The sequence below is a fragment of the Nanorana parkeri genome, unplaced genomic scaffold (assembly GCF_000935625.1).
Source record: "Nanorana parkeri isolate BGI_ZX_2015 unplaced genomic scaffold, ASM93562v1 scaffold422, whole genome shotgun sequence".
NCBI classification, from domain to species: domain Eukaryota; kingdom Metazoa; phylum Chordata; class Amphibia; order Anura; family Dicroglossidae; genus Nanorana; species Nanorana parkeri.
Genome location: NW_017306690.1, coordinates 270,077 through 291,903, shown reverse-complemented (window position 1 = coordinate 291,903; position 21,827 = coordinate 270,077). Strand labels below are relative to the sequence as shown.

The 21,827-nt window shown below is 42.4% G+C and overlaps 1 protein-coding gene across 1 annotated transcript in view; it reads right to left on the bottom strand.

Moving 5' to 3' along the window:
• The window catches only part of LOC108789829 (myocardial zonula adherens protein-like), a 97,018-nt gene extending 75,786 nt beyond the window's left edge, over nt 1–21,232 (bottom strand). Inside the window, exons 1-2 of the mRNA XM_018559931.1 lie at nt 21,213–21,232; nt 5,972–6,332 (exon numbers count right to left, since the gene is read on the bottom strand). Coding sequence (XP_018415433.1) covers nt 5,972–6,037 — 66 coding nt within the window. The 5' untranslated portion in view covers nt 6,038–6,332; nt 21,213–21,232. The remainder of the gene's footprint in view (nt 1–5,971; nt 6,333–21,212) is intronic.
• Nucleotides 21,233–21,827: the final 595 nt, after the last annotated feature.

The window sequence follows — 21,827 nt, the reverse complement described above, 5'->3', positions numbered from 1 at the left end:
TGACATGTTGCGTTATTTTTACGTCTTGTGTGTCAATGTGCGTTTTTTTTCCCAAGCTCAAGCACATGAGGTCTTTTTGTTTGCCTACCACATGTTGCAGCATGTGATGCATTGTAATACATTGCAACATGCTGCGATAAAATGCAAAGCATTGATATTCCATTTAATTGGTTGAATGGACTGAATGGTGAATGTAGCCATAAGATAATAGCATATGTCTATATATGTCATTATATAACCGTAACTAATGCTCCCTGACAAATCAGGAACTTCAAATTAGGCTCCTATATGTATAAGGTCACAAAAGGAAGGTTGCCTGGCCTGGAGCTTCCACCTAAATCTCACTGTATGTTGGCAAAACCTTATATGGGATACGATAATATAATTTAGTAAGCTAAACATTTTTTGTACATATTAGAGTAAAAATCAGTAAAAATATAATTGCGGTCATCCTTATCAAGATTTCTGAGCTTCGGCTGCCACTTCTTAAAAAGACAGAAAAGGCTACAGCATATATTCAAGTAATGGATGTACAATGTAGGTAGAAGATCAGAAATACAGATGATAAAAAAGGTATACAAACCAGAAGCTGCATAAAAACAAAGTGAGAAAACTAAACAAAAGAAATATCCACTGGTAGATTCAATGTTGAAAATTATAGTGCTAAAGGATTGTTTTCGCATTTGCTCACAATTTGTTGCATATTGAGGAGATTTAAAGTAGAACAGGGATTCTTGTAAATTATGATGTGTAAAGAAATGTTACCTCTGCCTAGTGGTAATTTAGCCTGCTCTGGATATAGTGCTGCAAGTCTTGTAGACCTCAGTGCTAGGTCTGCATCTATGTCTCCCTCTACTCCTGGACAATCACTATGCAAATGGACCCAGGCAGGAGGAGAGGGGGGTGGAGATGAGACCGCAGCGCTGAGAGACTTGCAGAGCTACAGCCTAAGCGGGCACAGGAGTTCAATGGGAGCTGGACTTTCACCCCATGTATAAAAAATGATTTGTGAGGGGGAGAAGACAGTGCTGATTATGGCAGGGGGCTTTACATGAAAGCTGAGCTAAGAGAGTTGGAGCTGTTCAGAAACATGATTGTAAGTGTTTGGGCACAAATATAAAGAAATACTTTGCTGGACAATGTATATTTGTTTGATCTGGATTCATTATTGAAAAAAAAAAAGTTTGAGAGTTTAATACAACTTTGACCTTGGCTTTACAAGAATCTTGTGCACATGATGGGCTACTGTTTAGGTGGCGGACATAGAAGACAAGAAAAAGCCGAGAACTTTATGAAAGTTTAGCAGAAAAGTAAGGTACTTAGTTAAACTAGAATCATTTAGTTTGGAGAGACATCAGAGTTCAGTCCATATTGTTGTGTATTAAACAGGGTTTCTTTCCAGTCATTTAGCTGTCTTCAAATAGGCTTTGAATTACTGGCTTACATTTAGAAAGAAATGTCTGCACTGGAAAAATAACACATAAAGCAATATAATGTAAACAGATCTATTCCTTGAGATGAACTTTCCATTCAGCAGACATATACATGGCTATATTAAGACCTGATGTTCCTGCGGCCATCTCCAATCCATCATACATTGCTCTCATACTGTACTCAGGTGCCACATTTGAAGCTGTGCTTCCTTGTCTGAGCATCAAGAAGAACAGAACATGGTTTCCACAGGCTTAATGAACTGGAATTCAGCAAACAATGTTTATTAACTACAGCTCACACTAGTTCCATATTGCCCTTAAGGGCCCATTCACACCAGATGTGTTGGGGCTGCGTTGGCTGTTTTTTCCAATGCAACCCCAATGCGCAAGCAAGGCAACACTACAGGCAAAACCTTTTTCAGCGCAGCATGGTGTGACGTGATACATCCACATCGTGTTTTGGCCAATAGAACTTAATGGTATGTTATTCTTGACACAAACAGGTGGCAAAACATCTTGGGATGCCCCTGGCTCTATCCATCCAAAACCCTTATAAAGCCCGTAGTTGCAGAGTTTCCTGGGCAGTCCACCTCTCACTGGAATTTTAGTTGCAAGTGGATGATGGTTCTCTTACTGGATTCCCATAGAGCTTCTCTCTTGAATTTCCATACCAAGATCTTCCAGCCATTTTCTTAGTCTTGCTCTTTACACCACAGAGTCTCACTCCTTCTGCTTCAGAAGGAAGAACCCTGTGCCTGCTGGTGCATTTAACATGCAAATCCATCAAAATGATCAAGACCCCTTGTAAATGTCACATATGTGCAAATGGATGACAAGTCCAGAAAAAGAAGTCTAAATGAAATCAGATCTCCTGCTATGTATACGTGTTCCAGGTAAGTGACTCACAGCATTAAAGCCATTCGATTAGTATGACAGCCAGGCAGCTAGTAGTGCAAATAGGTCCACAATGGCACACTAATCTCAACACAGAATTACGACAAAGTGTATTTCCACTTCTGCAGCCGAATTGGGATAACGCCTACTATATATTTATAACATGTTCCCATTCACATAGTATGACCAAATAAATTAATAAATAATTGTCTGTCCTAACAAAGGGTTAAAAGAGAAGGCCTGATGTTGCTAATGTACTCCTGGGACCCAAGGTTAGCATATAGCAATCTAATGCCTGCTATCAGCTGACAGAGTTGTGCCTCAGTTGAATAGGATCCGAAGTAGATAATAACAATAAATAACTGTTTGTCCCCCTCCACCTGCATTTTGAAAACAAACATATACTACAGTGGGGGGTTCTCAAATTTGATTGCAAAAGTGGGACTACGCTTTAAGGGCCCTCTCCCTTCTGTGTTGCAGTAATGTTCAGGGGGAAAAAAATGCTTTTTACAGCATGTTAGAGCAACGCATGCATTTTCCATGATGGGTTGTGCCATTAATTCTGAATACCAGGGCATTTTCATTTAATTTTCATCATTTATGAATGGCACCTAAAACAGTAGCAGGCCTCGTATCTGCACTGCGGTGTACCACAGCTCACATTTGGTGTATGTTGGCATGCTGTGTTAGGGAAAAGGGTCGTGTCTGATTTGACTGCTCGTGGGTGTATAAGCAGCCCACTTAAAGTGAACGGGCTGCTCATACATGTTACAATCTGATTGTGCAATCTCCTTTAGATCCATCAACAACCATGTAATATGAGTAAAGGTGCCCATACACCTCACAATTATCTGCAGATTTTCTGTGCTCAGATGGAAAAAGTGCAACAGATTGGCCCAGGTGGAGATTACCCCATTCACACAGTTAAGTGTAGATGGAGGAATCTGTTGCACCTTTTCCATCTGACCACAGAAAATCTGCAGATCATTGTAAGGTGTATGGCCAGCTTAAAGGAGAACTATGGGGTTAAGGCTTTTCCCCATAGTTCTCCTTAGGGTAACGGGAGGACACAAACTAGCGTCCTCCCGTCACCCTAGGCTCAGTATACTGCGAGCTGTAGCTCACGGTATACTGAGACGCTGCAGTATACGGCGAGCTGCTGCTCGCCGTATACTAAGACGCCACAGCTGAAGCGGATCCCGACAATTATGTCTGGATCCGCCCAGCTGCGTGACTGACAGCTGGCTCTGCCTATCTAGAGGGCTTCCAATGACTTCAATGCTGAACGGGCAGTGTGCGCTTGCGCACACCGGCCCGTGCGGCATTTGTCTTACGAGCAGGCCACAAACCCACCGACAATCGTACGATTCTCGGTGAGTTTTCGAGCCTGCTCGTAAGACAAAAGACGTACGACCGTACAGTAGAAACAGTCGCACGCCTTCCATACACATGCCGATTATCGCGGATCGTACGATAATCAGCAGGTGTATGGGCACCTTAAAGCTGGCCATACACCTAAAAGGTGCCCACACACCTTGCGCTAATTGTACGATAATCTCAGGAAATCCCGCGATCGTACGATTATCGTAAGGTGTGTGGAAGGCGTGCAACCTCTGCTACTTTAAGGTCGCACGACTTTTATCTTAGCAACATGTTCGAAAACCCGCCGAGGATCGTACGATTGTCGGTGGGTGTGTGGCCCGTTCAGCATTGCAATCATCGCAAGTACGATCTGCCTGTCCAAGATAGGCATATCGTAAGTTTTTTTAATTACCGTACAACCATCGCAAGACAAAAGTCTTGCGATGGTTGTAAGGTGTGTGCCCAGCATTACAATTATCTGCAGATTTTCTGTGGTCAGATGGAAAAGGTGCAATATTTTCCTCCATCTACTCTAAACTAACAGTTTGCGCAGCGCTTTACAATATAAGGAAGACATTACAATAACAATACAATTGAAGACAAGATGGTAAGGAGGGCCCTGCCCCTGAGAGCTTACAATCTAAAAGTATTTAAAGTACATCAATTATGACATAAGTGTGGGTGCTGCCATTGCTTGTCTCCTTCTAAAAATGCTAGATCACTGGCTGTATCTGACTTCTGTACTTTTATGGTCACAGACCAGGAACAAGCACGCTGTACATGAGAGTCAGTATTCCTTATCCCTATACCTAGACAGCACAAAAAGCCAAAGCATCATCATGACAGGCAGAGAACAAGCATTCTTAAAGCAGCCGTCGGTATTGGCAGCCATTATTTTCTCATGACCATTTCCCTTTAAGAGGGTGTACCTACCAAAAGGAATGGCAGCCACAGGTCAAGTACAGGCCTAAGATAGATAGATAGATAGATAGATAGATAGATAGATAGATAGATAGATAGATAGATAGAGCCAGTGTTTTCATCACCCTTCAGTGATGCAGGGACAATGCTATCCAGATGTACTGTATATGGAGAAGGAAACAGGAAATCTGCTTTAATGGCAACGCCATATACTGTAACATATCTAATCAATAATCTATATAGCCAACTGTTTCCTTCTGATCAACCTCAAGGATTTAAAATGCATTAAAGAATACACAAAACCCTTGTTTCCAATCCGCCAATAATAAAGATTTAAAAATATATTTTCATTAGCTAAATTACAGAGGTGATCACTTAACACGGTACATAACTAATATATAAAAAAAGTTCAAACATACAGTATATAAAAAGAATACCCTTTTTTCAGGAAAATATTTAAAAAGGAGTATATACACATGAAGTTTCTATTTTGAGTAGAGAGGGGTTAGAGACCCTGCCATGGTTTTAGTGCTCCCCTACCCTGGGGAGAATCAGGCTCTCTATTTGCTCAGGTGCCCATTGTCATATAGGCAGCAAATGATGTCCACAAGTTGTCAGCCAAATAAGGGTAAAGTGTCATTCTTCCAACGGGGACCCCTTTACAATTGACAGCTGTCATATGTGGGAATTGCCCCACATTAAATAGATCACCTCTTACTTTCTGTTGTGTATCTGGGAGAGGAAGTTAAGGAATTTCTCCCCGATGGGACACATATATAAAAAAAAGGAGCCATCGCTGCAAGCTCGCACCCATGATGGACTACAATCTCACGTTTAGTTTACCAATTTGTATTGAAATGACAGTCTATCACAGAAGAGGGCTTGGAGCGGTGGCTACTTTACAACACACACAGGGACCATGGTGAAAGAAAGTAGCCACCCTCCAGAAGGAAGCACAGTGTCAGCACCAATTCAGAGATGATTTGAGTATCTACAGCCGAGTGATACACAAATAAGATACACTTTTGTTAATAGTTAAGGTACTTGAATGCATTTTTAAGATTTAACCCCAGAGTGTAGTGTCACTTTAATTTTCCAGAACAGTGACATAAGCCCCGGCAGCGAACATCAAGAGCAAAGAACGACCAGGGACGGTATCTGCGGTGCATTGAGGTGTTAATGTACATCCCTATTAACCTCTTCCTGGACTAGACTCAACAGGTTTCCATGTTAGAACAGGTTGTTGATGTGATCCACAGCCACTCAATGACCTGTGTCAGCTCAGGGAAATGTTGGGTGATTTCCTAAACGTCAGAGGTTCAGAAATAGCGACAGTTTCTGGAAGTTGACTTTGTACTCACCGGTTTCTGGGCAGCGCCTGTTTCTGATGTCGTTGTGACAGTGGACGCAGTTTTGTATCTCATCATCTTGTCATAGGTCAGAGATCTGTATATGTTCCACAGAAAGGTTTGCTCCTTTAGTCCCCTGTTGTTGACCTCAGTTAGTAGGCTTGCTCCATGTAGTAAGATTACTCATGTGTACACTTGTCCTGAGACAGTCTAAGAAGGGCTTTGAGCTCTGATGATCAGACAGTGGAAGTGCTGTTAAATCTCTCCTCCCCTTTCCTGTAGCTGGAGATGTCCCGATAGAGTAATCCTCCACTGTCCACAAGTGTGTATACAAGAGCTGAATGACAGCACCCACTACTCTGCTCTATGTGGGCTTGACTGAGCCAGGAGAGCTTGTCAGAAAACACTCAGGTGCTGATTTGTCTGCAGCTCATCTCACATGGAGCTTCCTACTCGACTTGTCAGGCAGCATTCATGGCAGATATTTGTGCTGCTTACCTGGACATAAGCATGAAGTACGTCAGACAACACCCTCCCACCCTGTGACAGCCAGGAGGGTGTGCACTGTGACAGCTGAGACCTGGCTCAGGTTAACCTGTCCCTCTCCACAGGCCAGGGACACACTCATGCAGCAGCAGTTCATTGGCAAACCATCCATTCAGCTTTCTACATATTGATCTGTAAAGTTTCATTAGTATAGTATTCAGTGAACTTCAATACACACTGCCTGGCCGAACAAAAAAAAGTCACCACCTGGATTTAGCTAAGCAAATAGGTTAGAGCCTTCCATTGGATAGTAGGTCTAGGTTCAGCAATGGTATGTCCCCACAAATTGAGGTCAGCTGCCCACCTAAATATACTGAATTATTAGTTTTTTGTCATCAAGGGATTTTTATTTTCCTGATGGCATGGGTATATTCCAAGATGACATTGCCAGGATTCATCGGGCTCAAATTGTGGAACAGTGGTTCAGGGCGCATGAGACATCATTTTCACACATGGATTGGCCACCACCAGACCTTAACTCCATTGAGAATCTTTGGCATGCGCTGGAGAGGACTTTACGCAGTGGTCCGCCATTCCCATCATCACTACAAGATCTTAATGGAAAATAAATGCAACTCTGGATGGAAATAAATGTTGTGACATTGCATAAACGTATCGAAAGTATGCCACAGCGAATGTGTGCCGTATTTAAAGATAAAGGCGGTCCAGCTAAATATAAGAGTGTGTGTACATTGTCTACATTTATTTCAGTTTTATATACGAGCAGGGCCCTCCTAACCCTCCTGTATTGAAATTGTATTGTAACTGAACTGTCTCCCTCCATTTTGTAAAGTGTTGCAGAAACAATTGGCGCTATATAAATCATGTATAATAATAGTAATATTAATTCACATGTATTTGTGGATTGCAGCAGTTAAAGCTGAACTCCGAGTAAAAATAAAAAAATTACATTTATGTGGTTGCTGCTGCGTTCAGAAAAACACTCTATGGTGTGCTGGTGACATTTTTCTATTGTTCATGTATGGCGGTGCCATCCGCAGTCATTTCGAGCACACATCCTCATCAAGTGGGAATCCCGGTAAGGAGTGTGGTATGGTTCCTGTTTCTGTTCGTACAGTAGAAACGGTTGCACGCCTTCCAAACACTTTGGGATTATCGTACGATCGTGGGATTTCCGCGAGATTTCCCGCAATTATCGTACGATAATCGTACAGTGTATGGGCACCTTTAGTTCTGGCTGTATTACAGCTCTGGTAGAGGGTTGCTCTCTGTCCACCTTAGTCATTCAGAAAACCTCTTGTACGCTTTTCACAGTATATCAGACGTTCTGTGATTGGATAAGGGGAGCTCTTGGCGTTCATCCGCACATTCACAGAACGCCCTGTATACTGTGAAAAGAAAACATTACATTTTCTGAATGGCTGAGGTGGGGAGCGAGTGACCCGCTATCAGAGCCGTACTACAGCCAAGACTGTAAAGCTAGGTATACACAGTTATATTTTCTTTGTTCAGCCTGCGGGCTGAGCGAATAAACTATAACACATTAGTCCATCAATGTCTATAAGCATGGGTTAATGAATCCCCCGCTGTTTTATATTGCATTAGATTACATTATATTGCAGAATACCCAAATGGAGCCTGCAGCAGATTGGCTGCAAACTACATTTGGCCAAAGATGTTTGAACATGATGAGCTGACTGAGGGATGTTGGGTGGAAGGGTGGCAACAAGGGCACCCATGAACTGGCTGAAATATGCACAGTGTATAGCTCACCTAATGCCCCATTCACGCGGGTCTTTAAGTTTAGGCTGGGGATTCCTACAGCAAGAACCTGCAGATTTTTGTGGCAGGAACCCCAGGTGTCCCCATACAGATGCGTCCGCTGTGCCTGTTCAGATGAATGTCAGTGTGACAGCAGTTGCATCTGTCGGCGGCAGTCCACATTTGATCATGCAAGGAATCATCGTGTGGTTTTGGATTGATGATTGTTCCTGGATACAATATGTCTGTGTCCAGGGACAATCATTTATCAAGGTTTCCAGACAGTTGGCTCCAACTCTGTTAGCTTGGCATCCCAGAACTTCCTGTCTAATACAAAAGAGCACAGTCTTCGGAAACTGTCCATCTACTAGCTTGGAGGAGAGAGGAAAGGGGAACAGGAAGCAGGGGAGCAAGGCACAAGGAGCAGGAAGTAAAGTTTGCTATATTTTGCAACAGGTCTAAGCTTGAGTATAGCTAGGCACTTTGTAGGCTTTTTCTATGTGTTTAAACACAGAACAGGAGCATCATTGTGCATTTTTGCCCCCATAGACTTTGAAATGGGCCATTAATGCATATGGGGCCAAAGACACAAAAATGTACTCTTTCAAGCTGCACACCATAGGTGACAAACAACACAACACTCAGGTGTGATCAGGCTCACTGAAAATAATGGGATTCTTCATCCTTGTCCTTCTTCAGAATTCCCTCGACAAAACATTTACCTGGCCGATGCAGCACCCCACTTATTGCAGATTGCTTACACTTAACATTTCAGAATGTAACACCGTTATTAAAGCTCTGACTGTGTGTTACTGCATAGAGAGTATTAACATTCTTCTGATTATTGTTTATTGGAATTCTACGTTTTATTACATCACGTATACAGTAGGTTGCTTCCAAAAGTATTTTTGTTATGTTATGTTGTTACAATATTAATTTTATGCTTACAAGTGATTAATGTATATTATTAGGAATGATCAACATTTCATCGTGACAAATTGAGCTTTAGAAGCATCACCGCCACTTTAAACATACACGCCCTTATTAATGTTATTGACATGGGATCCGGAGCGTGCATGCTGCACTAAAGAGCAAACACACACAACACACACAATACACAGTGACAGCTGATAGTGCAGCCAGCTCCTGTTACTGAACTCTTCCTCTCATGCAGCTGACACATGGGTCAAACCCTTTATGTGCCAGCAGCAAGTGCATAGCTGATAGTTGTTACTGAATTTCTGGCACAATTATTATTATTATTATACAGGATTTATATAGTGTTCCCTGAACTTCCAGGTTGCAGGCGGAGGATACTGATTGCAAAGGAGCCATAGGCTCTGTCTGCCATTATTATTATTATACAGGATTTATATAGCGCCAACAGTTTGCGCAGCGCTTTACAATATAGGGAAGAGATTACAATCGCAATACAAATCAAGACAAGATGGTAAGGAGGGCCCTGCCCGTGAGGGCTTACAATCTAAAAGGGAGGGAGAAGTGATACCAACTGTATGTAAAAAAAGGAATGATTCATAATGGAAATTATAGGACTCATTGTTTTCATTCCACAACTCTCTGATGATGACAATAAGTGACAGGTCACATTGTATTCCATGATGTTATTATATAAGCAATGAAAACAACAACAATGATAAAGTGATAATAATTGTGGCCAGGGCCATAGGAAGTGCGAGGCGAGTGAGGCATTCGCTTGGGCGCAGATGTGAGGGAGCGCAGCCAGGGGCGGCCCTGGCTGCGCCCCTTTGCTCCTGTTTCCATGGCAAGCACAGGGTCACCAGGCGGCCAACACAGGGCTGCAGGGAGTAGAGGAGTGGCACAGCTTGCAGCTTCTCCTGAGATCCCCACTGCTCTACCCAGGGCAGAGGCAGCTGGGATCCGAGGAGAAATGGAGTGCTGAAGCCAGTGGGGGGGGGGGGGGGGGGGGGGGGGGGGGCGGATGAGGGAGCTGTCATCTAGGATGGCTGAGCACTGAGGAGAGACCCGCTCGGCCAGGATCTGGCAGCTGGCTCTCTCCTCAACCGCTCGGCCATGTTAAAATGACGGCTCCCTCCTCCTCCACCGGATTCAGTGCTTCATTTCTCCTTGGATCCCCACTGCCTCTGCCCATACAGGGGGGGAGCAGCGGGGATCCAAAGAGAAGCTGCAGGCTGTGCCGCTCCTCTGTGCATGGCCGAGCGGCTCAGAATGGAGAGCTGGAGGATCGGTAAATATCAGTGATATACACTGATCCTCTGTGTGCAGCATAAACACTGGAGTGATCAGGTGATCACTCCAGTGTTCCAGTGTTTGCAAACAACTAGGAACACATGGTACTATGTGTCCCCAGTTATGAATGAACAGAAAGTGCTTTACATCGCTTCCTGTTCATTCTTTAGTTTCTGAATGGGTCGTAGCACTCAGTACAGAAGCTTCTATCCATTCATAACTGGATGATAGTAACTATTTTACTATCACCAGTTTGTGAATTAATTGGAAGCCTCTGTACTGAGTGCTTCCCATTAATTCCCAGCAACAGGCATGACTCCTAGAGGCAGATGCATGATGGGATTTGTAGTAAATGCTAAGCTGGAGTTCTACATACCAGAATTAAATATAAAAAAAAAGAATTGTTCCACTGGGAAACCTTTTTTTTCTAAGGAAGAATATAGTGTATTCGTGTGAGCACATGGTTTAATGTATAATTTATGTTTTCTTATTAAAGGTTTTTTTTTGTATATCTTTCACATTTTGACAAGCTTGATCTTCCATTGTTTTGTTATTGTATTAAATCTATTTTTTTCTAAAAAGGCTCCCAGCTCTTGCCACACAGGAACTCTTTTTCACCACTAGATGATCTTAGTCATCTGAGTTGAATAACACCCAGTGCCATTCAACCCAGAAGATTGGGGGGATACTGTGGGTGTAAGGCTTCAATGGCGTTCACCCTAAAGTCAGGAGTTAAATCTTAAAAATACATTCAAGTACCTTAACAAAAATGTATCTTATGTGTTTATCACTTGACTGTAGATCCTCAAATCATCTCTGAATTCATGCTGACACTGTCCTTCCTTCTGGGGAGAATCAGGCTCTCTATTTGCTCTGGTGCCGATTGTCAGAGGCAAAAAATTAAATACAAATGTTGTCACAGGAACAAGGGTAAAGCGGAAATCTTCCAACGGGAACCCTTTTACAATTGGCAGCTGGCAAATGTTGGAATTGCCCCACATTAAGTAGATCACCTCTTACTTTGTGTTGTGTCTCTGGGAGAGGAAGATAAGGAAAATCTCCCCGATGGGACACAAATAGAAAAAAGTAGCCACCGCTCCAAGCTCACTCCTGTGATTGACTACAATCTCATGTTTAGTTTACTGATTTGTATAGAGATTGTAGTCCATCATGGGCGTGATCTTGGAGCGTTGACTACTTTACAGCACACACAGGGACCATGGGGAACAAAAGTAGCCACCCTCCAGAAGGAAGGACAGTGTCAGCACCAATTTAGAGATGATTTGAGGATTTTGACACATGAGCCGGGATTACATAAAATGATACAGTATGTGTGCCTCTATATTCATTGCTGACATAGTGTAACTATTCAAACACATAATATTTATTTTTATATTATTGAGTTTCAGACTGGCTTGCATTAATTATGGTCAGTTGCAAACTAAACCATATGCATGACAAATTATGTACAAGACATAATGGTGACTCGCTCAATTATTAATTGTGTTGTTGATACATGAGCAACATTGGCAACAGCACTGGGGAGCCACAATATGTGTCAGTTTCTATTTTCTATTAGTAGTAATACCCCCAAAGTTACCACTTAAGTTCTTATCGTCTAAACCCAAAGCCATTACTTTTTTTTTTAGTTTTGGATAGGAATTAGACCATCTGTTAGGTTTTTGATGCTGTCTGTCTCCACATAGGGAGATCCACCCTGTAAATTTGTCCTTTGACCATTATCGCTAAAAATGAGAGAAAATCAAAAAATTTGGGTTGTCGCCAGAACAGGAATAAATGGTAAATGTTCCAGTGAATACCCTAGTCCTGGTTACCACCAAAGATTTCCCTTACTTTGGAGTAATTTTCTCTTAGGAAAAAAAGGTTCTGACTTCAGTTCTACTTTAAGCCTTCCATGCCCTCTTTACTGGGCACCTGTTAGGCCCTGTTCACACCTGAGCGTTTTGTAGCTCAAATGCAGAAGGGCCGGTTTACACCATGAGGGCTGGTTCACACCACAAACAGTGCATTCCAGAGCGGTCAGCCTCCGGAACGCACTGTATTGCAACCCGGCCAGCTCCCTGCGTTCAGGGGCTGGAGGGGGCGTGGCGGTGCAATAAAGTCAATGGCACCATAGCCATGCCCCCTGCCCGCAGTGTGATCGCCCACACCCGAAATATGCAGTTGTGATGCAGTCCGTTCAGTTTGGCAGCTGCATCCAGAATGCATCACAATGCTTTCCTATGGGATTTCTGGTGCTCTGTTCATACCAGTGCAGTCTGTTCCAATGCAGTCAGAAAAAATACTGCTTGTCTTATTTTAGCTGCACTTGATTGCAACGGAACACATCAAAACGCATCAAAACCGTGTGCAAACACATTGGAACACACTGGAATTCACATAAAAGCCTATTTTAGGAAAATGCGTCAAAATCACTGTAAAAATGCAGCAAAATACATCGCACTGCAGCTGCGCAGACGAACGCAGTTATGATGTAACTTAGCCCTTAGCACTACAAAGCTCAACAGGAGGAATCCCATTGTTTTTTCCTGGCCCAGGTTCACAACTGAGCATTCTGACAGTTGTGAACTATGGCCAGGAAACTAGCTAGCTTTGCATTGCTTATACTTTTCAGAGGTCCGATATTGTTCTATGTACAATCCTTGTTTTATTGATTGCATGTATAAAGTGCATTTTTTTCAAACTGTAGCTATTCATAGCAGCCAGTCAGAGTCAGAAAAGAAATGATATTTTAACACATCTGATTACAGGATATTTGATTATTTGCTATTTATTATTGCTCTTTGCACTTCATATCCATTTGCCTGCGGTATACTGTGTGTAACTAATACAATGTCTTCCTGTTTTTCATTTGAGCTAGGTGTAAACTTTTTGCCTGTTAGCGGTTTATTTTGCAGCAAGGAGTGGTAGCAGTAAAGATAAAATACTGTGTACATTTCCGCCCACAACAAAGCCAGCTAAAGTCTCTGCTGCTATGAGGATTACCAGTGCTATTTTATGGACCTTTGTATTGCAATATCTACAATAAGTAGCTGAATAATACACACAATAACCATAAACTAACATAGAAATGCTTTTTATAAGATAGAACTGTCAAAATAATGCTGGTGACATTTCAGTTAAAGGACACCCAACTCCCAAAAATATGTAACAGTGCATGCGTTTATAACATTCACAAAAATGTACGTTAAAGGATTTAACATAATACCGAAATTAATTAAAGTATAACTTTGGTAAAAATTCAACATAGTTGTATTAGCTGTTGATCCTGCCAGTAGATCTGTTTGTTTTTTTTGTCTACTTCCTGTGATAGGGTGAGTGGGTGACAATGTAGTAACATGTCCATTTAAGACAATGTTGTTGTTTGATTTAATTGCATAACTAACAACGTTGTCACCCTATTTCAGGAAGTGGTAAAATAAAAGATCTACTAGCAGGATCAACAGGTAATAATACTATAATACTATGTTACGGGGGGACTATTGTCCCAGCAAAAGACTGCAAAATTATTTTTTTGACCATAGTTACAATTCGAGTCATAAAGGTAGATAGTTAAAGCTGTAATATAGAAGTGACTGATGCACAATGGTGGTTGTTCAGACAGGAAATGAAGGTGGGCTCAAGATAGATGCTGCAGCTTCAAAGGTTTATATTGTTGAGATGACAGTTACTAGGGAAATGACAGTAATCCGTTTCAACACAGAAGAGGACCTGCTAGAAGTGATAGAAAGCAAAGTCAGGCTGGAGTTTAGCTTTAAGGGCCAGTTCACACCATAGCGTCAAGCTACAGGCATGATACCTATGTGTTTAGGGCATGATATTGCACAGTGCAATGCACCACACACTGGGTGTGCTGATGCATTGCCATTCATTCTAAATGGCACCCCATTGCACCTCAAGGTGGGTCACACCCCCTATTGGGGTATGGTGGCGGCAGTGCAACACAACACACGCCCTCCGAGAGGTGTGTTTTGGTGCTATTCAGAATGAATGCTGCACCTCCACACTAGCGGACCTAGCATGCGGTACATTGCGCTCTGCAATAGGGTCACTAAATGCTCGGGTAATGTGCCTTTAGCAAAATGCTATGGTGTGAACTGTCCCCAAAGAGATTTTTTACTTTACCTGAAGATTTATTCAATCTTCTGAATTGTGATATTTGATTGGATTTACATTTAGTGTTCTAAAAAAAATTGCACTTGATGGTGTTCATTTTCATGCATTTTTGTGCATTGATGCTTACAGAAATAATTTTTATGGTATATAACATTGCCAATATTTCTAGGGGACCCCAAAGAGCATATTCTGCCATACCACAAGGAACCACTTTGATGTAAATGCACCCTAAGACCTGAGTGGCAACAGGGAACCCCAGGTAGACACCTTACCAGAGTTCCCTGTGGCCCTCATTCCCCATCTAAAGGCTTGGATATGAAAAGGGATAACGCTCTTTTTTCAATACCCCAACCAGGCATCAGGAGCTCTGGATGCCATATATGTAAATAGTTTTGTATTCCCCAGTCTGGGATTACAGCTAAACATCGACTGCCTATGTGCTGTGGTATCTTTCCAATGGGGGAAGGAGGGGTAAAGGAAGCCAGGGGTTATCTGACAGATCTGATCTTTGACATTGAACAAGTTTCCTGGTTATTTATGTATTACTCTTAACAGAGGCTACTAGTCAGACTATCAAACATACTCATATACAAACACTGTTTATGTGACTGTCAGTATACTAAAATATAGAATCTTTTTTTTTTTTTTTTTTTTACTTGAATAAACTGAAATACTTTGCACATAGTAAAAATAGAATCTCTTTTAAAAATTGAATAAAATCAATCCAAATACCTTGTTCATAATAAAATACAGAATCATTATTTGTACTAACAGGCTGGAGCACAGGGAGAAAAAAACCAGATAGAGAAAAAGGCAGGAAAAGAAAAAAAAAAGCCTAAACCAGCAGAGAACAATAAAGACAGACAATAAGGCAGTCATTGCCCGCCATGAGAGAAGCCACTTAACAGGTTCCCAGAATTAGTTGTGACATCAGAGCCATCATCCAAGGCAAGAAGCTGAAGCATGGCTGGAAGAGAAGCATGGATCCAAGAACCAGGGAGTTGTCCAGGATGAAAATAGATTTAGGGGAACATTTCTACAGCTATTAGGGGGATTTCCATGGTCACAGAATGGCAGAAGATCCATATGTGCTTACAGGACAACAGGAAAAGGCATTCAAACATTGTAACGTTATATATTTTATGAAGTAAATAATGAAAGCCACCAACAGAGAAATCTGAAGCAATTAGACATTCTCATATAGTGTAAACGAGGTTCAACTAAGCTATTTTACATAATTCACTATTGTCCTGTAATCATATTCTGACAAAGTCTGAGCTGAAATATTCTGCCCATATTTTGGCACTTCATTTTTCTTCATTATTCCACTGAAAGTAGAATAAGTACCAGGTTCCACAATTAGGGTTTACATTAGTTGGTAATACTACTTTGTTATGCTATATTTAGTTTTTTCAGTGACAACCTCTATCAAGAAACATAGATTCGCTGAACCCAATTCAAAAAGTTAAATACACAGGTTATACAGCAGTATAATAGCACAGGTACTTACTGCTGCAATGAGTTCCACTGTGTGGGGAGGTGTCACAGATTAGACAGTTGGCAGGCAGCTAATATCGGGACTGCATTTCTACCAAGTGAACAATGGCCAGGTTTGACTGTCTAAAGTTGCTACAAATCCTCCTGGCCTGATAAAGGGCCTCCCGGAAACCATTTTTTTGGGGGGATGAACCACTGCACCACAAGGTTAAGTACATGTGCCACAAGTGAACCATGGATGGGTATGACTGTCTAAAGTCATGTGCAAAATATTGGCAGCTTGGTGTCTGCCATTGTGGTGTAGGACAGGCCAAAAATTGATGAAAGGGGGCTGATTCCACAAGCTGAAATGGGAGTAGCTGCAAAGCCAGTTGTTATGCCAAGCTGGGATTAGGATGTTGGGCATGGGAGTGATTTAGGAGCATTATTTTGTAGGGTGGGGTGTGAGTGTTGGGTGAATTCTGCCGAGGTTCAAGCCTTTATTTTACCCCCATCAGTGTGGCCCTGTTACCCTATTTACCACTTGACATTGTATCCTAACCCTTGAAAATCCCGTGTGAGACTTCCCTCCTGTCACTAGAGACCACAGAATTTGCTTTGTATGCAACAGGAGGTGGGGAGATACAGAAAGTGCGGGCCTTTTGTGGCTGGCTTATCTCATTGAGGTGCTGCTCCCACCAAGCTTTTTGATGTAGAGTCATGTTTTTTTCTCATACATGTAGTACCCAAATGGCTGGTACTTTTACTATAGCTGATACGCTGAAAGCAGAGACTGCAGAACAATACAGTGCAGTCGGCAGCAGATGCATTAAGAAAGGCCCACACAGCAGATCTCTGTGGACTAGCCCTTGGGATAGCAGTGGCTTGTACCTGTGGGACAGTGCCATCAGATGGAATAAGACAGCTTCTCCCCCAGTCCTCTGCAAGCTGCCCCTAAACAAAATCCCTTGCTGATGTTTTCCTTTTGCCTGAGAACCTTCCTCCTCTCTAACTGACACCTATGGACGCTCTGCCACCTCATCATCCACCCTCTCTAGCTGCTCGAACATTACTGCCCCTTGCTGCTCCCTGACTGCTGTGTGGCTGAACCTTCCTCCGTCTCTATGATCATGACACTATCTATGTCATCCTCAACATATTTAACAAGTAATGTTTGCACATGACCAAGATCAACCTCCTGCAACAAGTCATTAATCATGTGATCAAATCAATTCACCAACTTCTCATAGCAGGAGGAGGAGAAGGAGGAAGAGTGCACATTAGCAGCACTTGCAGACGACAGGCTGCTCTATGCCTATGGCTATGAGGTGAATAAATATGTGGTGCTTTGGTGCACACTATCGTACAAGAATGCAATGATGTTCTGCGAACAACTGCCAGCTTTGACTGTGTCAGCAACAAGTGTACACTGCAGACTTCTAAGAAAAAAAAATAGACTCTAGCAGCAGATTATAAAGTAGAATATACATCCCCATAAATCCTGAAACACTAAACCTAGCAAAAAATGTAAAACAATATGGAAAAACGTGCAATAATAGAAGACAAACCCAATTCTAAAAAAGGTAAGGGGTGGAGGTAGGAGCTAAACTGCAGCAACAGTTTTTGCTGACACACAAAAATGTAGTTCTGATTTACTAACAAAGACTCTTACATAAGATGTATGCATAACGTAGCCCACCACACTGCAATCCACAATAATTTATCACTGTATCGCAAATAACTCTTGCCCACTCTAAAATGCTCTAACACACACTGACAAATTGCTGCTGGGAAAATAGCGTTTTATAATGAGGGGTTTGGCACATATCAAAGCTCCCTTATTGGACAGTCTAACCTTGCTGACTAGGAATGCACCGATACCAAGTACCGTACCGTAAAACTTTTATTCAAAGGTATTAAACTTGTAGGCACAATGTAAGTATTCTTATTAAATAAAACAACGGAAGGCAAACAATAAATGTCAAACTAAAATAGAGTCTATAAGAATAAAGTGTCAGGATGTCATGCAGACACCCTTTTTTCAAATAGGTGTATGTAGAAAAGTAAAAATAGAAAACAGAACACAAAACCCAGACTACATGTAAAATGAATGAATTACTATATGTCTGAATATACAAAAAATTTATTCAGGCACATAATAATTTGTTTGAGAATGTGTGGCGGCCATGTTGGCCACTGGCGTGTTCTGTGAATGCGTGCCACCATCTAGGATGCGGGGAGCATGACGTTACATGACGCCATGCATGCGTGGCGTCAGGTGACGTCACACGCCGATATTGGCCCCACCATCTTGGTGTATACCTAGATATACACCAAGATGGCGGCGCCCAACACGTGCGGTATTATATGATGTCATGAGCCCTGCCTCCAGAACACGCCAATGGCTGAATCCAAAATAGCATAAAAAAGTGTTTTGCTTGATGAAACGAATGATCGCTCCAGTGTTTGTTCTTCACACAAAGAGGACCGGTAAATATCAATGGTATTTACCGATCCCCCGCTCTGCCACGCACAGAGCTGCTGTCATCCTGAAACTGACAGGATGACAGCGGCTCCGAACTCCTCCCCGCTGGGCCATCCTGACAGCTGTGGGCGTGGCTTCTCTCCCCCTCACCGCTCGGCCATCCTGACAGCAGGCAGCGCTCCCTCCTCAAGGGAAACATACAGTATTTGTCAATAGGCATTATAGCTCTCACATATGAAAATGAAGCACACATGCTTTCACCTGACAAATACGTTGCTTATAACAGTGATTGGGGAATTTCCATATGATCTTTTATTAAAGGAGAACTATGGGGTTAAGGCTTTTCCCCATAGTTCTCCTTAGGGTAACGGGAGGACACAAACTAGCGTCCTCCCGTCACCCTATGCTCGGTATACCGTGAGCTGTAGCGAGCTGCTGCTCGCGGTATACTGAGACGACGCAGCTGAAGCGGAACCCGACAATTGTGCCGGGATCCGCCCAGCTGCGTGACTGACAGCTGGCTCTGCCTATCTAGAGGCAAAGCCAGCTGTACCCACCACCCCCCCTCCCATTCCGCCAGCCAACGCTGGCGGATCGGAGCGGGGAGGGGGGAATCCAGCCCCTCCCCTGTCAGGGCAGAGAGCCGTGACAGGATCGAGAGGTGAGCGAACGCCGGTATGTGTTCGCTCACCTCCCGATCTACTGAGCCGACCTGTGACAGTCTCATTGTCACAGGTCGGCTAGAACTATGAGGTGAGTGAAAGCACTCACCTCATAGTTCTCCTTAAAATACATAGAGGATGCTGATATACGTAATAGCCAACATACATGCCTGTTAATGGAAGCCTTGGTAAGATCTTGTAAGCACGCTAAGCCCTTTTGAACCATTTGGCATGCTCTTCTCAGGTATTTCTAGGCATCTGACAAGTATTTTGCAGAACTTCAGTTTGATTACCTGTAAGTACCCAGTAGAAGAAGTCTGATAATAATGCATACCATGCTATAATTTCAGTAAAAGTTATAAAAGTAAATATCAAGAGGTAAACTGATAGTCAAGAAATGCTCAGTCTTCTCATTTAAAAGGGTTTTGCAATGGTTATTCCTGATTTAGTGGCCCGGAATAGAGTGAAGCATTCTGTATATTCTTGACCAATATCGTGTAGCCCCACAATATAGATTTTTTAAACAATTCTGAAGCAGTTTCAGGCTGTACCTACCATAGTGACCCTTGTAGGCCAGTGTCTAGGGTAATAGGGTTACAGGAAGCAGCAAGTCAGTCAAGCTTCAAAATGTACAAATTGTGGTATCTTTTTTATTATTATGATTCCTTCTTCTGTAATTCCTAGACATTTGTAGCTATATTTGGCTAGAGAAAAGTAGGGTAAATGAGTCAGAAGGTTTTTTGTATTTCATGAACTATCTCTACTTATTGGTGTCTGGAGGAATGTAAGATGGAAAAATAGTTCAGCATATAGAGCAAGCCTCATGCTGCTGCCAATAGCAAACTCTAACATTAGTTTTGAATAAAATATTCCCATGATACAAGGGGCAGAGCTTGTGCAATAGGCCATCATTACTCTGGTGTGCCTGGGGCAGTATAATGCCTAAATATGGCCCTGGCCACACCACAAAAAAAGCTTTATTGTTTGATTCTGTTGCAAGAATAAACATTATCAGAGTCCTGAGAACAGCTCCCATTTATTTCCAGTCTTCAAGGTGTGTCCAGTGATACTTTGACATAGAAAAGCATCCGTAGAGTGAAAAGGCCATTCCAAATTTGATATCAATATCTCAAACACAAACATGTACTATATTGCAACTTACCAGTCTTTGGATGTGGTGACTATATTCGTTTTTTCTTTTTTCAGGCCTTCTTTCCTTTGTTTTCACCAGTAACACACTTCCTGTCCTAGAGGGACAATGTTCAAATAGAGGAACAGCATTGTCACCCTAGGACAGGAAGTGTATTAGGACTCCCCCTCTACTCTTCTCTATACCATGGTGTAGGTGTTCTGTAGTCCTAACACACTTCCTGATAACATTGTTTGAGATAACACTGCAGAATGCACAGGGCAGCACTGCATTCCTGGCAGGATCAACGGGTATTTTTGTGCACCTATTGAACAAATTAAAATGTTTTACATTATTTTTCATTATTATTATTACAGGTATTTCTATAGCGCCGACAATTTACACAGCACTTTACATAGTTGCACATTCACAGTTCCTGCCCTCAAGGAGCTTACAATCTAAGGTCCCTATTTCACATGCATACAGGGCCAACTTAGACAGGAGCCAATTAACCTTCCAGCATGTCTTTGGAGTGTGGGAGGAAACCGGAGTACCCGGAGGAAACCCATGCAAGCACAGGGAGAACATACAAACTCCTTGCAGATAGTGACCTGGCTGGGATACGAGCCGGGGACCCCCAGTGCTGCAAGGCAGAAGCGCTAACCACTACGCCACTGTGCTGCCCCCACTGTGCTTCATTATGCTGTGTGAATGGGAAAACAAAACAAACATATGGAGGGGTTTCTCAAATTTGACTGCAAAATTGGAAATACGCATTAATCTGCTTTTTTTTGCCTTCCTTGATTCCACTTAATCAACATACTAATGACAACCTTTAAGTTTCTCATTACATACCTTATTTTAGACCCAGGACATCATCACTAGGTTTTCATGCTTGTCTATGCCATGTAGGCAGATCATAGCTGGTTGGAGGGGCACCCATGGTTGCTGTACATAGCTCTATGAAAACATCACAGCACCCTGCCTCTGTACTCCTCTGAAGAGCCCTCAGCCCTGATGTAAGCAATAGGCTAACTCTTGGGAGGAGCTATTCAATATAAAAATGCCTTGATGGGTGGATGTCAGTCTAAAGGAGTAGTTGTTCCTGGGCAGGCTGCTCTTGCATGCAAAAGCACCCCTTCTCAAGCAGTATGTGATTCTAAGCTCTTCATGATTAAAAGATCTGAAATCCAATGAATGAAAGAGCCAGGGGCCAGTCAGGCTGAGAAAGGAAGGGCTAGATGTGTTCGGCAGGAAATGAGGCGTGCTCTATATCAGTGCTCCCCAACCTTTTTATCGCCGCAGACCGGTCAACGTTTGATAATTTTACCGTGGCCCGCTGAGGGGGGGACGTTGATTGTTTATATTTTAGATTGTTTTGATTTAATAATTTTAATTTAATTGTATTTAAAAATGCCTTCAAAATAAAATACAGTTACACCAAAAAATGAAAGCGTTGGAATTCTTCACCTATTCCACCAC